Raw genomic sequence first — 21,723 nt, 5'->3', positions numbered from 1 at the left:
GCAAAATTTCACCTATTAACACTAATAATAAAAGTTTCTTAATAACGGGAGAGTAGTAAGATACAAAACAAAAGCAGAAAGATGAAAGTAGGTGAGGAGCTTCCCTGGTGGTGCAGTGGTTGAGAATCTTCCTGCCAAGGCAGGGGACACGGGTTCGAGCCCTGGTCTGGGAAGATCCCACATGCTGCAGAGCAACTAGGCCTGTGAGCCACAACTACTGAGCCTGCGCGTCTGGAGCCTGTGCTCCACAACAAGAGAGGCCGTGATAGTGAGAGGCCCGCGCACCACGATGAAGACTGGTCCCCACTTGCCGCAACTACAGAAAGCCCTCGCACAGAAATGAAGACCCAACACAGTCATAAATAAATAAATAAAATAAAATAAAATAAAAAAAGAAAGTAGGTGAAAATGTAGCAGAGAGAGTGTGAGTAGAAGGGGTCAGTTTTTTATCCCTGAATTCTGGATACATCCGAAATATTGCAAAGGCAGCAGACCTTAGCTTTTTTTTTTCTTTTTTTCCAATGACAAAACCAATAATTTGCATGGTTCTTCAAAAGTAAGATAAAGTTCAACCTCCCATCTGCTATTTCTTTGTTTTTTTTTTTTTTTTTTGGCCATACCCCACAGCTTGCGGGATCTTGTTTCCCCAACCAGGGTTCAAACCCGGGCCCCGGGAATGAAAGTGCGGCGTCCTAACCACTGGACAACCAGGGAATTCCTCCACCTGCTATTTTCTAACATTAGCTAAACAATTCTATCATTACCAAAGAAGACATACAGATGGCCAACAAATACATGAAATGATGCTCAACATCACTAATCATTAGAGAAATGCAAATCAAAACCACAATGACGCAAATCAAAACCAAAAAAATGCAAATCAAAACTACAATGAGGGGGCTTCCCTGGTGGCGCAGTGGTTGAGAGTCTGCCTGCCAATGCAGGGGACACGGGTTCGAGCCCTGGTCTGGGAAGATCCCACATGCCGCGGAGCAACTAGGCCCGTGAGCCACAATTACTGAGCCTGCGCGTCTGGAGCCTGTGCTCTGCAATAAGAGAGGCTGCGATGGTGAGAGGCCCGCGTACCGCGATGAAGAGTGGACCCCGCTTGCCGCAACTGGAGAAAGCCCTTGCACAGAGACGAGGACCCAACACAGCCAAAAATAAATAAACTAAAAAAAAAAAAAAAAAAAAAAAAAAAACTACAATGAGTTATCACCTCACACCAGTCAGAATGGCCATCATCAAAAAATCTACAAACAATAAATGCTGGAGAGGGTGTGGAGGAAAGGGAACCCTCTTGCACTGTTGGTGGGAATGTAAATTGATACCACCACTATGGAGAACAGTATGGAGATTCCTTAAAAAACTAAAAATAGAACTACCATACGACCCAGCAATCCCACTACTGGGCATATACCCTGAGAAAACTATAATTCAAAAAAAGTCATGTACCACAATGTTCACTGCAGCTCTATTTACAACAGCCAGGACATGGAAGCAACCTAAGTGTCCATCAACAGATGAATGGATAAAGAAGATGTGGCACACATATACAATGGAATATTACTCAGCCATAAAAAGAAACGAAATTGAGTTATTTGTAGTGAGGTGGATGGACCTAGAATCTGTCAGAGAGTGAAGTCAGAAAGAGAAAAACAAATATCGTATGCTAACGCATATATATGGAATTTAAAAAAGCGGTACTGATGAACCTAGTGGCAGGGCAGGAATAAAGACGCAGACATAGAGAATGGACTTGAGGGCACAGGGGGTGGGGAAGGGGAAGCTGGGATGAAGTGAGAGAGTAGCACTGACATATATACACTACCAAATGTAAAATAGATAGCTAGTGGGAAGCAGCTGCACAGCACAAGGAGATCAACTTGATGCTTTGTGACGACCTAGAGGGGTGGGATAGGGAGGGTGGGAGAGAGATGAAAAAGGGAGGGGATATGGGGATATATGTAGACAAATAGCTGATTCACTTTGTTGTATGGCAGAAACTAACACAAGATTGTAAAGCATTTATACTCCAATAAAGATGTGGAAAAAAAAAAACCAAACAATTCTATCATTAGCTAATCAACAAGAAGCAAACCACACAGGGTCCATCTACCTTTCAGGATTTCTAGGCTTTCCAGTAACCCTACCTGCCATGAAACCAATAGGCAATGGAATATATACAACTTTATTCCAACAACAATCTGCATAGAATATTTTAAAAACAAGACTATGGCTTTGCCTCATATCAAACTGTAGGGTGATTCTTTTTATTTTTTCCTTCCCTCACTCTTCTTCCTTCCTCACCTGCTTTATTATTCTTAGTATTTTGCCTTTTTATTCACTCAGTGAACACTGCACCAGCACAGTGGCTCAGGCACTGCACTAAACAAGCACAGTAGATACCAAGATGCAAGGGCTCAGCCTTCCTTCTCAGGCACACTTGCTGCGGGCCAAAGACAGGTGGTAGCCTCTGTGAACAAGCGTTATTCATTCATTCTGTTACCAAGGTTGTCGCCCCAGTATCATACCCCTTCCCCTCCCTTGAATAGAAACCAATAGAAACTCATTTCAGGACGAAGCTAAAAGAAAAAACAAGAACTGGTTAGAACCAAGTAGGCCCAAGATGGAGGAAGATGTGACTTCCACTAGACCTTGGGCCTCATTATACGCTCATTGTAATACGTTAGCTAGATGCCACCCTCACCAGCACCATGACAGTTGACGATTGCCATGACAACAACCGGAAAAGCACGTACAAGGACTGAAAAGGAGAGCTGCATCAGTTCTGGGTTCAAATCACGCCCCTGTTCTCATATAACTCATGAATATTCCTCCCACTCTTTCCAATTCCCTCCCTTTTACCTTGACCCTCCTATACAACCCGCCCAACTTGGATTGAGAACTTGATTAATGAACTAAGTTCCCACTTCTCCATTCTTTAACCACCGAATAAAGCTTGTGCTGTTCCAGTCTCAGCATTGGTTTTGTTATTGGCTGCGCAATCTGATTGGAAAAAGAACCTCCCTGGGGGAAACTGGGGTCTTGGCCCAGGCTAGGACCCTGGCACAGATCCAGTTGATCAATTCAGTAACATATTAACCTAAAAAAAATTTTTTTTTTTTAACCTAACAATTTTTGAGCTACTATGTACCTGTATTGCTATAGACACAAAGAAACTCAGGTGAGTCCTCTTCTCTTAGCGAGGGGGAAAAACAGTATAAAGAAATAAATGGATAAATAGATGTCAGGAGGTGATTAGTGCTATGAAGAAAATGAAAGCAGCTTGAAAGGACAGAGTGGGAAAGAGAAGGATTATTTTAGATAGAAGGGTTAGGGAAGGCCTCCCTGATGAGGTGACATTTGAGCAGAAACTTGAATGAAGAGGGTAGGTCATTTAGATATCTAGGGCAAAGTCTTTCAGGCAGAGGGAGCAAGTGCAAAGGCCCTGAGGTGGGAACACACTTGGCATGTACAGGAAACAGCAAAGAGCCAGTATGGTGGGGATGCAGGAAAGGGAGGGGCTGAGAGAACCAGTTACTCCATTGTATACTGACCGACATTCCAATTCTCCATGAGCTCTGGCTCTGTGTAACCAAGATTGTACACCATCTTCTTTCTTTCCCTGGGACCTTTAACCATAGACACTGCTGGCAGTTAAGGTAAACCCAGTTTCTCTCTCCATTCCAGGTAATTTGAAGGATAATACTAGAGCCAGGCTAACATGCTTTAATTTCTTGCTGTTTTTATTAAGTATGGAAGAGCAAAGTTGGAGGAAGGAGGAGAGTTTAAATGGTGGAAAAATAAGAGAATCTGGGTAATGTTGAGCTTTTTCCTTGAGCCTCTACACCTCCCCCCTTGGCATCTGTGATTCTCGACCCTGGCCAAACATTGGATTCAACCATAGAGGTTTTAAAAAACATTAAACTGGACCCCATTCCAGAATCCCAGAAGGATGGAGCAGGGGGGTGCTTGTTTGTTTAAGTTTACCCAAGTGGATTCCAACTGTGCAGTCAGGGCTGAGAACCACACCACACCATCTCCCCTGAAGATTTCATCAACTTGAACAGCAATGGTTCCCAACATTGGCTGCTGAGTTGATTTACCTGGGAGGATTTTTTTTTTTTTTTTTTAAGAAAAATATCAATGCCCATGCCCTACCTAAGATCAGTGAAAAGAAACTCAGAAGTGGGGCTCCACATCAGTTTTGGTTTCAAGCTCTCCAGGAGATGCCAATGCACAAGAAAGGCTGAGAACCAGTGACAGAGATCCAAATCTCACAGACCTGTGAATACTTACAAAAGCCACTTACTCTCTTGCAATCATATGAACTTGGTAATCTCAAACTGAATATGTCTAAAATGGAACACATAATATTTCCTTCAAAATTGGGTCCCTATTTCTGATATTCATATTACTTTCTACTTCTTGACTTCTTAATCCTTAATTTATTCAAAAAATTCTACTGAAAGAAGGAAAGAAAAATGAAAAGTAAAAATCTCCATCTTTTACCTGGCAACTACATATCCACTTCCCAGAGATGACCTCTGCTAGCACATTCATTGTGTATTTTTCCTGTTTTCTTTGCATGTTCATTAGTTTTGAGCTTATCATTCTCACAACATTCTCCCAACCCTGCTTCCCATATCGATCACTGAATTAAGACACTTGTACTTTCAAGTATCACATGTGTAATCATGACCTTCAAAAGTCCATGAACAGCTAAATGGCTACAGACACAAGTCCAAATATTTTAACCCCAAAATCAAGGATCCCAAGCAAGGCACTAACTTCCTTTTACAATTCTACCTCTCACTAATGTTATGCATAAACCTTTTGTCATTTACCAATCAATGCATTCAGCTGCAAGTAAATAAAAACCAAACAGGAGCTGGTTTTCTCATAACAAGTCTGGAGGAGCCAGGCCTGCCAGCACCCCTTAATGTCAAGGCTCTGTGATTTTCTTGGCCGTCTCCTCTGGGTCAAAAGAAGGCTGCTACAGCTATAGCTGTAGCTTCAGTGTTAATGATCTAATCAAAGTCCAAAGAAAGGGGAGGAAAAGGACAATACCAGACAAATCTGTTCCCTTTGATCGCAAAAGCAAAAATTTCCCAGATATTCCCTTATGCCTTATTGGTTAGAAATGTGTCATAGTGATCTCTCTAGCTGCAAGGGAGGCTGGGAAGGCAGGTTTGTCATCCAGGGCCGGTTGGAGAACTGCAAACAAAATCAGAGTTCTGTTAACAAGGAACGTGTCTGGGGCTGTATTTGCGGTACACATTAGCCTAGTGCCTGAACACTTACGTATTCTTGTCTAACATAGGAAGAGACAGAAGGACTAACACTTGGCTACAGATGTCTTCCCACCCTCACCTCTTTTTCTCCATTATTTCTTCCACTTGGAAAGCAGAACATGAGGTGCCTCCAGTTTATCCAAACTCCCTCCTTTCTTCCTCCAGCAGTAAATGTGGAAACTAGCACCCTCACCCAGCCCAGCAGTCTGGGGTATCCTCAGCTTTCCAACTGCCTAACACTTGCCTTACCTACTGCTCACGCAACCCCTCCAGATAGACAGCTCACTCTCCAAAATGCTTGGTTCCCCCTATAAAATCCTTCAGATTGATTTAAACAATTGGGAATGGGAGTCATTTCTCTTTATCATTTTGGCCTCTCATTTAGCACAGTATCATAGCAAATATGTCCGATTAATCCTGTTCTAAACTTCACTAAACCTGGATTTATCTTCACGGTTTGGGTATCTCAACATAACAGACTGCTGTAAAAACAAAACCGAAAACAAAAACTTGTACTACTATAATTCATAAAAGACCTTTTTGTTGTTGTTGTTTTCCAAGCCCTTAGACAGCCAACTTGAAGAATGATCAAGGCCTAGTATATATTTTTTACTTTTCTGAATCCTCTCTTTAAAATACCTCTAAGACCACCCATAGTGGGTAGGACCCTCTTGCCCTGAGATCAGGTTAGTTAATGGCAAAGCCTTTTTTATGTTTTTATGCTCAACTTAGTGCTATTGTAATAATAACTTGTTAATACTAGTTAAGTTTCTAGAAATCAAATATAAGTGATTATATTACTAGGTATTAGTTCCATTTCAGTAAACTACGACATCCTCTTGTAAGACATGTAATTTCTTAATGATGTGAACTGCGACCCTCTAATTTTCTGATTTGTACATGAGGATTGCCCCTACATGCAGCTTTTCAAAGTAACGCACTATTACGTGGCTTCAGAATTTCATTAAGAACTCCAATTTTCGGGACTCCCCTGGTGGCGCAGTGGTTAAGAATCCTCCTGTCAATGCAGGGGACATGGGTTAGGCCCTGGTCTGGGAAGATCCCACATGCCATGGAGCAACTAAGCCCATGAGCCCCAACTACTGAGTCTGCGCTCTAGAGCCCGCGATCCACAACTACTGAAGCCCACGTGCCTAGAGCCCATGCTTCACAAAAAGAGAAGCCACCGCAATGAGAAGCCCACACACTGCAATGAAGAGTAGCTTCCGCTCGCCGCAACTAGAGAAAGCCCGTGTGCAGCAATGAAGACCCACCGCAGCCTAAATAAATAAATAATTAATTTTTAAAAAAAAGTATTAAAGGGCTTCCCTGGTGGTGCAGTGGTTGAGAATCTGCCTGCCAATGCAGGGGACACGGGTTCGAGCCCTGGTCTGGGAAGATCCCACATGCCACAGAGCAGCTGGGCCCGTGAGCCACAATTACTGAGCCTGCGCGTCTGGAGCCTGTGCTCCGCAACAAGGGAGGCCGCGATAGTGAGAGGCCTGCGCACCGCGATGAACAGTGGTCCCCACTTGCTGCAACTAGAGAAAGCCCTTGCACAGAAACGAAGACCCAACACAGCCATAAATAAATTAAAAAAAAAAAAAAGTAACAATTAAAAAAGAAAAGTATTAAAAAAATGAAAAAAAAACCCTCCAATTTTCCTTCATTTGACAAAAATTCCTGCAATTCTGGAAACTAAAAATAACAGCTTTTAACCTGAGTGCAAAAAGAAATGACCTAAGAATACTAAATCTAAACAATTAGGTGATACAGTTGAATGAAATTCAAAAGTAAACAAACAATATGCATTGAAGGTGTGTGACTGGCTTTAGTAGATATGAAGTGCAGTTCCAAGGGGAAAGAGTACTGGTGTAAAAGAAACAAATTTCATAAACAATTTTCATCAGTGTTCTTTAAAAACCATTTTCTTTTTCTATATTCCCTTTCTAAAAATGGATAAAAATAACAGTACTTGTAAAATGATACTTTCTCCTGCATCATTAATCTGTCTCTTTCTGATCCTCCAATGGTCTCTGATGCCTTCAAAGTCAGGATACCATATGCTTGTGGAAGAATTTGGAAGGCCACAAAGACTGGATTGTGAAATGGCAAGAAATATTGACAAAAACAGGGCATACTAAAAACAATTTCTTGACTCACAATGTGTGGTTGGGGAACCATTTGGTCTGAGATGGGGAAGCCACAGCAGGCGAGTGCAACTGGATTGAGAGCACCTGAGGGCTGTATTAGCCGGCATTCAGGCAACATCCAACATGGCATCAGTACTCCTCTGAACTGGCACTTAAACATTCAAAGGCTGTCTCTGCATTACAACTGTATCAGATGTTGCATAACTTTGTTCTAAAACAAGTGCGTTTGTCTTGCTCTATTTGGAAAGCCATGGGTGCTACGTTCATTATCATTTAGAAACACTTTCCAAAAATCTAATAAGGAGGTACGAATAGGAGTAAATTAGGGCTTTTGGAGTGGCATATTCTGTGGAAGCAGGGGGGATGGGAAGAAACAGACAGCTGACCTCCTTGAAACAAAGGAAACCCTGGAGTCCACAGAAAGATTCTGTAGGATTTCCCAGTAATAAGGCATCTCATTACTGGACTCTTGGAAAACGGTTTCCTCACGTTAAAATGACTGTATCAAAATGGGGGAAGAGATGCAATGTGAAAACTACCCATGAGAGACCCAAAAGGCAATTTAAAAGTTATAAATGGAGTTGATCAAAAAGGAGATAGAATATGTCCAAAGCCAACACGGTCCTGTAAAAGCCACCATTTTTCTCCCCCAAAGTATCAATTTCATTTTTCATTTGCCTCATCACATTTGCACTGTGAATACAACCACCATTACCACTCACGTTTTGATATGCAAATACATGAGTATAGACTATCAATACACCCCTCTTAACTAAAACCTAAAGTATAGAAATCTAAATTAACAAAGAGAAGATTACTTACATGATGAATTAACTCTTTACTTTGCAAACAATTCTTCTATGTATAAAAGTATAAAGGTCTTTGGGGAAATTTTTAATTTATCTATAACCTTTGAGGAATTTACTATATAAGATGACCCTCAGAGATTATGAAGTAGAATTCCTTTTTATCTCATTCTTTCAAGGACCCACATCTCAACATCTAAGTCCCCCAAATGTATTAGGAGCTTAGTCTTCATAGACTAGCAGAGTAGATTGACTGTTGGGTTATAGAGGACATTAAAGGACAAGCAACAAATTCACAAACTTATTACTATATCCTATTATATTTTGGTTTTTAAAAAGTCCTGCAAGCAGAGATCTTATATTAAATTTATCTTTGGATTTCCAATGCCTCGCACAGTCCCTGGCACATAGTAAGAGCAGGGTATGTGTGAAATTGATGAGTCAAGTTTCACTCCCTCTCTGAACCCTGCCAGGATGTGAGATCATTAGGACGCTCTGTGCTATGGATGACAATTGACAGTGACTGAAACAGGCAGCAGAAGACCAGAAGGAGGCAAAAAAAAAAAAAAAAGCAAAAATCTCCATGGTCTGGGGGGTCGGAAGTAGGTGGAGATAATGAATTACAGAGAAAATGATAATACACCTTACCTTTATGATTTTATGATTTTCAAAGTACTTTACAAGATTCTTTCTCTTTTGCTCCTCACTATTCCTCTGTGATGTATGAGATTGTTTAATATATAAATTCCATAATTCAGAGAGAAAAGAAGGAAATACAACCATTTTTTCCCTTTTACTGTAAAATGTTAGCTGCTGCTTAAAGTTACGAAATACATGAGTTTACCTTTTTCCACAAATAGGGTGAAGGGTTAAAAGTATTATATAATCATATAAACCTCTAGGTGAAATTCATGAACTGGTTACTTTCCAAGAAAACGTTTATAATTCATGAAATAAAATAAGCAATTAACTGCCAGGTAATTTTAGACACATCTGTACTGCACTGCTCTCCACTTTTCCCTGGAAGAGTGGAATTTAAAATGCATGGCAGCTTATCTAAATTACTGTATAAACCCATACAGTGAAAACTGCCCCAATCTCAACAAGAAATGGTTGTATTCAATTGAATTGCTGTTTCTCTTAGCCTCTGGCAAATAACTTACCTTAAAAGTCTCCACCACCTCTTTCGATCCTGCTTCTCCGGGACATTCCGCGGAGCATCCATTACTGCAGTCCTTAAAAGAAGAATTAAATCCATTAAGTAAAACTAGGTGGGTAACTGGGGTCTGGGGTAAGCAATATCACTCACCATCACACCCTTTGCTCCGCTCCGCTCCGGTCCCCAAGCAAACAGGAAAAGGAGGATCAAACACCCAGGCACGGGCCCCAAAGGAGAGCGTCCTGCGAGGGCTGCCCTTCTCTTTCTGCCCTGCCGGAGGTCGCGGCTGTTTTTGTCCTCCACCGCCGGCTTCGGGCAGACTGGTTAAATTCCAGGTTCGCCCTACAGAGCCAGGGTTCACCAGCAAAGAACAAGAAGGTAATTGTCTCCCCCTTTTATCCGAGAAAATAGTCTAGACTAGGGCTTTAAGCCATTTATAGAAAACACCTCCTGGGCGCGCTCAGCCTCGTGGTCTTGTCGATCACGGGCGCACAATAGCAAGCCTAGAAAAAGGATGGGGACCAGAGTGAACCATTTTCTCTACGGGTAGGGTCCTCCGATGCAGGCGCAAGGACACTAAACCCCACACGTGAAAGACAAAACCGCATGGAATTAGGGGGTACATTTTAAACATACTTAAGGACACAATGGAAACAGGTCGAACTGGAAACGGTGAAGACCTTAAAAAAAAAAAAAAAAAAGCCTAATCTGGTACATCACTAGGGGAAAGAGGAAGAAAGGGAATCCAAGGAGGCAGAAGGCTGCGGTCAAAATATTTTGGGGTGGCGAAGGCACGCAGGATGCGGCTGTCAGTTCTGGCAGCCCAGAAATTCCGCTTCCCCCCACCAACCCCTCCTCCACCAAAGCGGCTTCCATGGCGACCCTCACGCTCCCCGTGGCTGTCCGCGCCGCGCTCCGGAGCGGGTCCCCGGCGGGACTTTAGACCTGTCTGACGGGGGCTTCTCCGAGGAGTTCGCAGGCTGGGACTCGAGATTTCGGGCAGGGCTGGGGAAATAGGAGACGCCCGGATGAAGACAGCACGGTGGTGCAAAGCGAAGCAGGACGGTGCGGGAAACAGCAGCAGCGCGCCCTGCCGGGCCCGTGGGCTTCCGGGACCCGGGACCCAATCCGCCCCACCCCTACGCCCGCGAACGCCCGGGGTAGGCGTACCTGGCGGGCGAGGGCTGCGGCGGCGGGGGGCGGGCTGGCCATGGGGCGGCTACGGGAGCGCGCGGCTGCGGAGAGCTGCGGCGGCACGCAGCGCCCGGCTGGACGCGAAAGCGGGCGGCGCGGCCAGGCTCCAGCGCACGGACCGCGCGGAGCCGGCCGCCAACACCCGGAGCCCCAGGCCAGGGCCAGGCGCAGGGAACAGCGGAGCGCCTCCAGCATCCGTGGGGGAGAAACCTTCAAGTGCCTGGTCACTGTGGTCCTTCGGTCGGGAAACCCCAAGCCGTAGTCCCAGCCCCCAGGGCACGAGAGTGCAGGAGCGCCTTTCCGGCTGCAGGCACTCAGCAAGCATCCTTATTTACCAAACAAGGCCTGGGTGGGCCAGGAAACGCCCCTCCGCCTAGGGGAAGGCAACCTCAGGGAAATTAATTTACATTAGGGCAGATTTTCCTTCGACCAACCCACACGAGGCAGTTTCGGATTCTCTCCGCCTTCCTGCCCCGAGAGTTTGCAGCCGGGACTCGCAGTGGTGCCTGGGTTCTTGTCTGCCACCAACCTCCACGCGCAAACTGAAGGAGAGGAACGTGAATTCGGGTTTTAGATTTCTTTCCACCACCTACCCAAGTCGGATTTGTAACTTGGGGTGTTACGGGGCTACTAGGTTCACATCCCCTAAGAGATGTTTCTGTCCAAAGACCTTGATGCCACTTAGACCCACCTACCCATCCAACCCATTCATCGCTTTCAGGCAAAGTAGACCACGAGTTCCCAACCAAGCAGCTTTGACAATTTTTTGATGTAGGCCTGTGATGGCAACATTTAGAAAGAGGGAAAAGGAAGACTGTAATGGCTATCGTCTGCTGTGTGCTCCTGAAGCAATGTCAACCTAAATTAGGAGCCTTTCTGGGCTTTTAAATTAATAGGAAGTGGTGACTTGTGCTGATTTGATCTTAGGAAGGGGAGAGAGCAGTTTATTTTGGGTAAAAGCGGTTAAATCCAGTCTGCTTTTAGAATTGATCTCATACAGCCCTAAAGACAATACAGCTCTAATCTTATTGCTCAGAAAACTGCATTCACTTCTCCCTTCCTCTCTCCCCTTCATACTAGGCATAGAAAAGCCTCTTATGCTGGGGTGGAGCCCTGACAGGTCACATGTCACTGAAAACCAGAGTCCTTCTTTTTAAAGAAATGTAAAATTGAATTGAACAAGTAAAGAAGATATACAGATTAAGTATACTCTAGGGCTGCCAGTTTTTGACTCCTGCCCCAAGCCTAAAAATAAGAAACCCTTAGTTGAAGAGCTACAGACAACTTATTTGCATTCAAAATGTTGGTTTAAATGTCTACACTGGGACGTCCCTGGTGGTGCAGTAGTTAAGAATCGGACATGGGTTTGATCCCTGGTCAGGGAAGATCCCACATGCCACAGAGCAACTAAGCCTGTGCACCACAGCTACTGAAGCCCGCGCGCCTAGAGCCCGTGCTTCGTAACAAGAGAAGCCACCGCAGCGAGAAGCCCGTGCACCGCAAGGAAGAGTAGCCCCCACTCGCCACAACTAGAGAAAAGTCTGCGTGCAGCAAGGAAGACCCAACACAGCCAAAAAATAAATAAATAAAAATTAAAAAAATAAATGTCTACACTGTACTATTCATTCAAAGTCTATTATTGTTTTAAAGGTAGATCCTATACAACTCCAATTTTCTTGCCATTTAAATGTGACCTGTAAATCTTCCCTTTTCAGCCAAGAAAGCATGTGTAATACAAGAATGGTGTTATTAAAGATTTACTACAGGGCCACCCTGACCTTTCCTCCCCTCCAGAGCCAAACTCTGAGAAAGTGCCATCTGTATTAACTGCTTCTATTTCCTTCCCTTTCAAGTGACTGTAATTTGACTTCTGTCCAATTATTCCACCTACACAAGGTTCCTAGTAGCCTTCATTTTGCTCAACCCAATGGTTTTCCTTCATGTGCATTTTCATGGCTGCATCTAGATGCTGATGACTTCTTAATACATATTTTTTCAGCCCACCTCTCTCCTGAGCAGTAACGTGCTTACAGTCAAAAATCTGTCTAAAATATTCATTAAGTATGTAACATTTGTGCAGGCAGTGGGCTAAGTGCTGGAGATGCAATGTGCGCACACCTCCATCCTATTACCTTGCATTGCCTCCAGCCAAATAGAAAAATGTTACTCGTGTTAAAAAAGTGTTCACTAATCCCACAAATGTGAAATTGCAAATGTAGCCAGTGTTACCTGTGCTTTAAGAGCCTCTGATAATGGAATGATGGAATGTAACTGACTCAGAAAGATCTGGAAAGGCTTTCCAGCAAGAAATCCTTGAGCAAAGATCTGGAGGATAAACAAATTTACTATAGGAAGAAAGGATGAAGAATGTCCGGGATGCAAGTGAGTTCCAGGCAGAAAGGACGTCTTTGAGAAGGGAAGGAACGTGGTATTTATTAAAGAGAGAGAGCCAGGGCTGGAGGAGAGACATGTGGAGGGATGCTCCATCAAAGGTGAGCCTGGGAGGGGAGGCAAAAAGCCAACCAGCTAGTGCCTTAGAGAGAGAGTTAAAGGTTAAGTTTCCCCAAAAGGTAAAAGTATGACTGTCATATAGATATAAAATGAACTTGTAGAGTTTATCTAACTCATTTAATGAAGTTACCAGGCACAGGTTAAAACTGGTTCAAAGAACAGACACGTTACTGGGTTAGTGAATTGTTAAAGGAAGTTGCTAATGGACATGAAACTGGCTTCTTCCAAGTGGAGGAGAGATGTTAGTTGAACCCTGACCTTCAGAATTGATTTGCATGTCTACTGACAAGAATTATTTTGCATTTCTATCAGTTAGCTGAACAATAACTCAGAAAACAATAAAACAATGTAAAACCACAATGAAAGGGTCCAAGGAATCCTCAGAAGGAGAAAAAACGTTCCAAAGATTAGGATCTGGTAGGGAATGGGGGTGGGAGTTGACAGCCCTCTGGCTGCAGTTTGGAGATTAGAGGAGGGCCTGGGTGGAGCCGATTATAGGGAAGCTATTAACAGAACCCACATGTGAGATGATCCTATTAAAAAGCGGGACTTGGCAGGTGGTAGGTGATGCTGATGGAGAGAAGCAGTCAGATTTCAGCAATCTTTAGATAGATTGGATATGAGAAGAAACAAGGGAGGGCGAGGGGCCTAGGAGGGCTCCCTGGATTCTGGCTTGCTCCTCTGGTTAGTGATATTCACCAAGGAAAATGGAACACTGAAGGATGAGGTGGTTTTGTTTTTATTTTTTGGCTGCATTGGGTCTTTGTTGCTGCATGTGGGCTTTTCTCTGGTTGTGGTGAGCAGGGGGCTACTTTTCGTTGTGGTACACAGGCTTCTCATTGTGGTGGCTTCTCTTGTTGGGAGCACGGGCTCTAGATGTGCGGGCTTCAGTAGTTGTGGCACACGGGCTCAGTAGTTGTGGCTCACAGGCTTAGTTGCTCCGCGGCATGTGGGATCTTCCCGGACCAGGGCTCGAACCCGTGTCTCCTGCATTGGCAGGCCGATTCTTAACCACTGCGCCACCAGGGAAGCCCAGATGATGTGGTTTGAGGGGGTGAGCAGGAGTCTGGTTTGGGGCCTATTGAGTTTTGAGGTGCCTCTGAGACTGGCTGTTAGAGATACAAGCCTGCTAGAGATATTGAGCCTGTCTGAAGCTCAAATGAGAGGTCTGGATTAGAAGTAAACATCTGATAAGTCACTGGTGGTGATCACTGAAGCTATGGGTGTGAATGAGAATGTCATATCTCTGCCTTGGTTTTCTCATCTGTAAAATGGGACAATAGCAAACACTTCACGTTTGCCGATTGAGATAGATTATCATAACATATGTAACAGATATAAATTACTTAAAGCCTTCCCTGGTAAATCTTAATCCCTTGTAGGTAATGATCATTTATCCCAGTTGGCAAACATTTTCTTAAAGGGCCAGATAGTAAATATTCCAGGCTTCAAGGGTCATGTGGTCTCTGCTGCAACTACTCAAATCTGTCACTGTATCACAAAAGCAGCCATAGACAATACATAAAAGAGCAGGCATGTCTGTGTTCCCATAAAATTGTATTTACAAAAATAGGACGGAATGGATTTGGCTTGTAGGTTACTGACCCCTACTCTATGAAGTTTCCCCAGCTAGAAATATAAGTACCATCCTTCAGACACAACCAAGTGATCACCACCGTCTACATTCTAGCTCCAAATATCATGACAATCACCATTTCTCCAGCCATATTACCGCCATCCTAGTACAAAATAGCTTCCAAGTAACCTCTGCCTACAGCCTTGCTTCCCATTAAGCCATTCTTAGCGTGTCAACCAGAGAAATTGTCTCAAAATGCAAATCTGAACATAACTCTTGTTGGCTGAAAAATCTTCAGACTTTACATCATCCTTATGACAGAATATTTTAGCAAGCTCCCCCACCTGTCCCTGGCTCTCTGGCTCACCTTTTGCTGTTCTTACTCTCTCCAGCCACCCATGTAACTTAGTTCAGTCCTTCTTTTTGACATCAGGCCTTCTCACAGGTGGCCGTCTGCCTGCAACGCCCCCCTGCTACTGCCCACTGCCTCTCTCATCCTTCCTTTCTCAGATTATTTAACAGCACTTCCTTGGGGAGACATTTCTAAGCCCTGTCTAGGCTACATGGGTCCCTCTGTTATTTATTTCTATAGAATTCTTTCCACTACAAAATAACTGTCATACTTTAATTATTTGATAAATGTTGCTCTAATTTTGATGATGGGAAATTGTGTCCACTTTGTTCACCTAGGAATCCCCCCTCACCCAATGCCAGGCACACAACTGAGACTTAACTATCTGTTGAATTGCAACTCTAATTTTTTAAAAGTGTGTATTTAACATATTTTGGAATTTTAACTGCCAAAGTTTACAAATATAACAGACTAAAAATGTCCTCAGGGGCCACTCTACCGGTAGATCTAGGCTCCTTTCTCCATGAACTGCTCTCTAAATCTTTCTCCTTCCTTTTCCTCTGTTCTCATCCTTTCACGATTCCATCTCTTCCCTTAACCACCCATCATAGGGGCTTTCAACGTATTATGACTGTTAAGGGATTCGATCAATGCTTTCCAGCAGAACTTCCTGCAATTATGAGAATGTTCTGTCTCTGCACCAAGCCAAGTGGCTATTGAGCGGTTGAAATGTGGTTAGTGTGCTTAAGGAACTAAATTTTTAATTTTGCTTAATTTTCATTCATTTGCATTTACATTTAAATTGCCATATGTGGCTCTGGTCTTAGTGCCGTTTGGGGGCATTGTTATAAGTTTGGCCATAGCTGAGAGCTGGTGTCCTGGCTCTGTCACTTATCAGCTCTATGATCTTTGGCAAATGACTAACCTCTTTTGAGTCTCACATTTTAAATTCGAGTAAGTGACAAGGCAATGATGAGATTCAACATGAAGATATTGTATAAGGGACTCAGCAGTCTTAGTTAGCATCTCATAATTGCTCAATAAATGTCAGCTGTTATTATTTTTCTATTTTTTTTAATTAAAAATCATGATTGCTTTTCACTTATGTGTAACCCTTAGATTAGGTATATTAATAATCGGAACTATATCATATGAGGAGAAATCTTAAAAATCTACATCTAGCACTTCAAGTGTTTCTTGTTTTTAATGTAAAGTTTGTTAAAAAAAAAAAAAAGGAGGCTCAGTTTGGCTCATAAAGCAAACTGCACACCTATTATTTGCATGCCTTCTGCTTGGCATTGGGAGGACACAGATGGATGAGAAACAGCTCCTTCCTGCCCTGAGAACACCCCAGCGTTGGAAAGGTTGACTTGACCTTTCCATGTCAATAATGATTTCTTTCTATGACCATAAAGAAATCTTGATGAAAGAGTTCTGAGTTGGCCTTTTTTATGCCATGCCTCCTTTATCCAAGTAAAATTAGCAGTTCTTTGCAGTGTGTATATACAACTAACCCCTCAAACAACACAGGTTTGAACTGCACGGATCCACTTATACGTGGATTTTTTTCAATAGTAAATACCACAGTACTACCTGATCCCCTGTTGGTTGAATCCTCGGATGAGAACTTCAGATAAGAGGGCCAACTCTAAGTTATGTGCAGATTTTCAACTGCATGGAAGGTCCCTGCCCCTAACCCCCGTGTTAAGGGTCAACTGTAGTTACTGTGTCAGTTTCCTCAGGCTGTTGTAACAAAGTACCATTAACTGGGTGACTTAAAACCACAGAAACTTATTGTCTTAAGAGGGGTGGGCAGGGCCATGCTTCCTTTGGTACCTGTAGGGGAGAATCCTTCCTTGCCTCATCCAGCTTCTGGTAACCTTAGTTGTTCCTTGGCTTGCAGCTCTAGCCTTCACCCTCTGATGGGAGATCACAGGTGTCCTGTGTCTCTATTTCTCTTCTCATAAGTCATATTGAATTAAGGACCCATCCTAATTCAATTTGACCTCATTTAAACTTGATTACATCTGCAAAGACCCTACTTCCAAGTAAGATCACATCCACAGGTTACTGGGGTTTTAGGACTTCAATATATCTTTTTGAAGGGACACAATTCAACCCATAACAGTTAACTAACTTTAAATTTAATAATCACGACACCTTTAGTGTCCTGTTTTCCACTTTGAATAATAACTTTTACCAGTAAAATGAATTGATTTACAAAACATGTGACTTTCACACAACTTTTCATCAGGACTTTATGATTTCATGGGAACAGATCTTTAATAAAATTTACTTAGAGTATACAAAAGATCAATCACAAAAGCGTGGCTCTAGATTTTTCCCTTCCCTTTCTTAGCCCGTTCAGTAAGTCCCCAAGTCACACTGAGACGCTGCCTGCACATTTCTCTTCTCTGCCTGCTTCTCTCCTTCATTGCTGCTCCTTTCTTTTGGCCACAGCCTCCCAGGTGGTCCCTCCACCCCCTCCATTCTTGATCTCCCATCTCCTCCTCTCCCTCCTACATCCTCCGTGCTGTCCTCAGAGTGCTTGCTCTGAAAATCTTTTTCTAAACTAGTCACTCCCCAGTTCAAAACCATAATGATATCTGCTACTGGTCCAGCCAGTCATGACATCCTGGGCACTTTTGTAACCAAGCAGGACCCTATGGGGCCTTCCCAGGACAGACCCCTCCCCCATATCTTCTGCTTTAGCTCCTATCCGAAGTACATAGATAACAGTATCTGATGCACATTTCCTGAGTTGTTTTACAGATGCTAAAAACCACAACCACGTGGAAGAAAACTACTTGAAGATCACAAGTATGTAGCCCCCAGACCTACTGGTGCCTAAGGGTTGATAATGTGAACCCCTGTGACACCGCCCTGTTACCTCACCGTCAACCAGTTAGAGAATTGTGCACCCTGCAACGCCCCTCCCTCACGTGGCCTTTAAAAATGCTTTGCTGAAAAACCCATCGAGGAGTTCAGGGGTTTTGAGCACTACCTGCCCTGGACTCCTTGCTTGGTGCTCTATCATAAACACTGCACTTTCCTTCACCACAACCTCGTGTCAGTAGATTGGCTTACAACGCACGGGCCAGTGGACCCAAGTTTGGTTCTGTAACACTTTGGGTACACATTTTCTCACCTAATACTCAAAAGAGCCCCTCCCCGACACACACACCATAACTTCTACTTTCTTGATTTTCAGAGACTCAGAGACATTACTTAAATTTCCCGAGATCAAATAGCTGTTAGTTAAATCAGTGTGCCCTCAAGATTGTGATCTTACCTACAACCCTGACTTGTTTCAGTGGCTCCATATTTTACAACTGTAAACCCATCACTAAAAATCCTAGCATGCGTGGTAGATTGTATTTTCCAAAGATTGGCCACAACATTTTCTCCCATTGCATCTGCTCTTCTGTGCAACTCCATCATGAGGTGGAGTTTTCCCCTACCCTTTTGAATCTGGGTGGGCCCTGTGATGGTTTTGACCAATAGAACAGAGCAGAAATGTAAAAGCGATGCTGCTCCAATTCTCGGCGTACACTTCGAATGGCCTGGCAGCTTCTGCATCCTTCCTCTTGGAAGGTGCTTGGGACTCCCTCACTTGGAACCCAGCTGCCATGCTGTAAGAAGCGCAAATGAGGGAGAGGCCATGTACAGGGTCACTAGTCAGCAGTCCCAGATGAGCTCCCAGCCAACATGCAGCACCAGCTGCCAGCCGTGTGAACTGTCATCTTGAGCATCCAGCCCTGTTGAGCGTTCAGATGACTGATTGAAATCACATGACAAACCCTAGGTTAAAAGTACTCTGCTGAGACTCACATACTAAGAGAATGAACTTATAGTTACTAGAGGGGAAGGGTGGGGGAGAGGGATAGTTAGGGAGTTTGGGATTGACATGTACATATTTAAGATGGCTAACCAACAAGGACCTACCGTATAGCACAGGGAACTCTGCTCACTATTATGTAGCAACCAAAATGGGAAAAGAATTTGAAAAAGAATAGATACATGTATATGTATAACTGAATCACTTTGCTGTACACCTGAAACTATCACAACATTGTTTTTTTGTTTGTTTGTTTTTTGGCAACGCCATGCGGAATGTGGGATCTCAGTTCCCTGACCAAGGATCTAACCCATGCCCCTGCATTGGAAGCATGGAATCTTAACCACTGGACCGCCAGGGTAGTCCCACACAACATTGTTAATCAACTATACTCCAATATAAAATCAAAAGTTAAAAAAAAGAAAAAACCTACTCTGCTGAGCCCAGATAATCTATAGACCATGAGAGACAGTAAAACATCGTTTTAAGCCACAGAATTTTGGGTTAGTTGGTTATATAGCAATGTTAACCAAAACAGCATGCAAGCCTAACATATATTTATATAGTCATTTATGAAAATAACCTAATACATAAGTCATACACAAAAATAGGAATAAAAAAAGATGAGATAAACATGAAATAATTAGCATTATAAAATATCTTCCTAATTATGGTGGTTTTTGTCTACCATCCTTGGCTACAGGCCAAATATACAGAAGGGCTAAGTAATCATTAATGACAGTAGATAGAGTTCCCTTTTAAATAGTCTTGATGATACCACAATTTTGTGCCCCACTGCTTGTCAGTTCTGATTAAATCATTGGTATTTCTATCTCGGGATATGGATAATGGAGAAGCTGTAATAAGAACTGGAGAAATAGGGACTTCCTTTGTGGCGCAGTGGTTAAGAATCCGCCTGCCAATGCAGGGGACACAGGTTCGAGCCCTGGTCCGGGAAGATCCCACATGCCGCGGAGCAACTAAGCCCATACACTGCAACTACTGAGTCTGCTCTCTAGAGCCCATGAGCCACAACTCCTGAGCCGGTGCTCTAGAGCCCACGAGCCACAACTACTGAAGCCCATGCGCCTAGAGCCCATCCTCTGCAACGAAGAGAAGCCCGCGCACCACAAGGAAGAGTAGCCCCCGCTCGCAGCAGCTAGAGAAAGCCTGCATGCAGCAACGAAGACCCAATGCAGCCATAAATAAATAAATAAACAAGTAAACAAATAAATGTAATTGGAAAAATATTAGCTGTTTTGTTTTTGTTATTTCCTTATTTTTATATCACTAATACTTTATTTTTATATCACTAATACTTTATTTTTTTTAATTTAACTGTAGTTGATTTAAAATACTGTTTAGTTTCAGGTATACAGCTTCAGATTCTTTTCCATTATAGGTTATTACAAGATATTGAATATAGTTCCTGTGCCATACAGTAAATCCTTATTGTTTATCTATTTTATATATAGTGGGTGTATCTGTTAATCCCATACTCCTAATTTATCCCTCCCCCTCCCTTTTCCCCTTTGGTAACAGTAAGTTTGATTTCTATGTCTGTGAGTCTTTTTCTGTTTTGTAAATAAGTTGATTTGTGTTATTTTTTAGATTCCATATAAAAGAGATATCATATAATATTTGTCTTTGTCTGAGTTACTAATCTCTAGGTCCATCCGTGTTGATGCAAATGGAAATATTTCATTCTTTTTTATGGCTGAGTAATATTCCAGTGTGTGTGTGTGTGTGTGTGTGTGTGTGTGTGTGTGTGTGTGTGTATCTCCACATCTTCTGTTGATGGGCACTTGGGTTGTTTCTGTGTCTTAGCTATTGTAAATAGTGCTGCTATGAACATTGGGGTGCATGTATCTTTTCAAATTAGATTTTCCCTCTCTTCTGGATATATGCCCAGGAGTGAGATTGCTGGATCATATGGTAACTCTATCCTCAGTTTTTTAAGGAAGCTCCATACTGTTCTCCATAGTGGCTGCACCAATTTACATTCCCACCAATAGTGTAGGAGGGTTCCCTTTTCTCCACACTCTCTCCAGAATTTATTATTTGTAGACTCTTTGATGATATATGCTTTGAATTTTGTTTGTGTTTGTTTTATTCTGTTTGCAGAAATCTGTTAAAGCTAGTTGTCCCTTTTTCAAGGATTATCAATTAACACTGGCTGATGTAATCTACAAAGCCCCTTAACCAGGCTCATACAAATTGTCACAGTCACAACCCCCTCTGCTGAAAGAGGACGAATGCTCAAGGCTGCACAGGAGACCCTTCCCCTGCCCTGCCTTGGGACACTCAGTGCTCAAAGTCAGTGACAGTGTAACCCTCTGATGAACTGAGTAGATGGTGCCCCATGTGAGTTAAATATACGTACAATTTCATTTTTTCCTACATGTTAGAAAAAACAGAAATATAATCAATGCTTCTGACACCCCAGTGGTCTCTGTTGCACATCCTGGGGGTACACACCCACCTTGAAACCACTGGGCTCGCAGACAAAGTGCAGACTCCTGAGCTCGGCGGATTCTGCAAATTCTGAAGCTCTTGCTTTCTCTCCCTTCCTGCCCTTCCTCTCGCCCTCATTGGCACTTCTCATTTTCCTTCATACACAGAAGAAATCCTTAGCATGGCAAGTCTCTACACTAGGGTCATCTTGACGTACCCTAAAAAGGAGTGACAGAAGGACAGAGAAGCAGACACCTGAAGATTCTAGGTAGAAAGATAAGAAATTTCATTTCATGTTTGGAAACAATTATGCTTATAATATTGCATTTTATAGAAATAGAACCACATATCAACTTCTGAGAGGGAGAAATTAATCCTAACTA

General features: G+C 43.0%; 1 protein-coding gene and 1 long non-coding RNA gene across 8 annotated transcripts in view; both read right to left on the bottom strand.

Annotated features, from left to right (window-relative positions):
* Positions 1-21,723, bottom strand: part of BCAT1 (branched chain amino acid transaminase 1) — a 111,331-nt gene that overhangs the window by 62,407 nt on the left and 27,201 nt on the right. For 2 of the 7 annotated variants that reach the window (XM_082419830.1, XM_082419831.1), the window contains exons 2-3: positions 21,369-21,558; positions 9,420-9,491 (exon numbers count right to left, since the gene is read on the bottom strand). In XM_082419830.1, coding sequence (XP_082275956.1) covers positions 9,420-9,491; positions 21,369-21,491 — 195 coding nt within the window. In that variant the 5' untranslated portion in view covers positions 21,492-21,558. Of the gene's footprint in view, positions 1-9,419; positions 9,492-9,565; positions 9,758-10,585; positions 11,152-21,368; positions 21,559-21,723 lie in introns of those variants that run through there. The other 5 variants (XM_082419832.1, XM_082419833.1, XM_082419835.1 and 2 more) reach the window with 4 other exon arrangements.
* On the bottom strand, positions 16,272-21,361 carry LOC309640728. The gene is made up of 2 exons (XR_014252363.1): positions 19,962-21,361; positions 16,272-19,924 (listed from the first exon to the last, which is right to left on the bottom strand). It is a non-coding gene; the product is annotated as an uncharacterized lncRNA (long non-coding RNA).

Source organism: Balaenoptera physalus, assembly GCF_965194825.1.
Source record: "Balaenoptera physalus genome assembly, chromosome: 13".
Classification (NCBI taxonomy): Eukaryota; Metazoa; Chordata; class Mammalia; order Artiodactyla; family Balaenopteridae; genus Balaenoptera; species Balaenoptera physalus.
The sequence above is the reverse complement of the archived record's forward strand: the minus strand, read 5'-3'. Positions and strand labels throughout refer to the sequence as shown.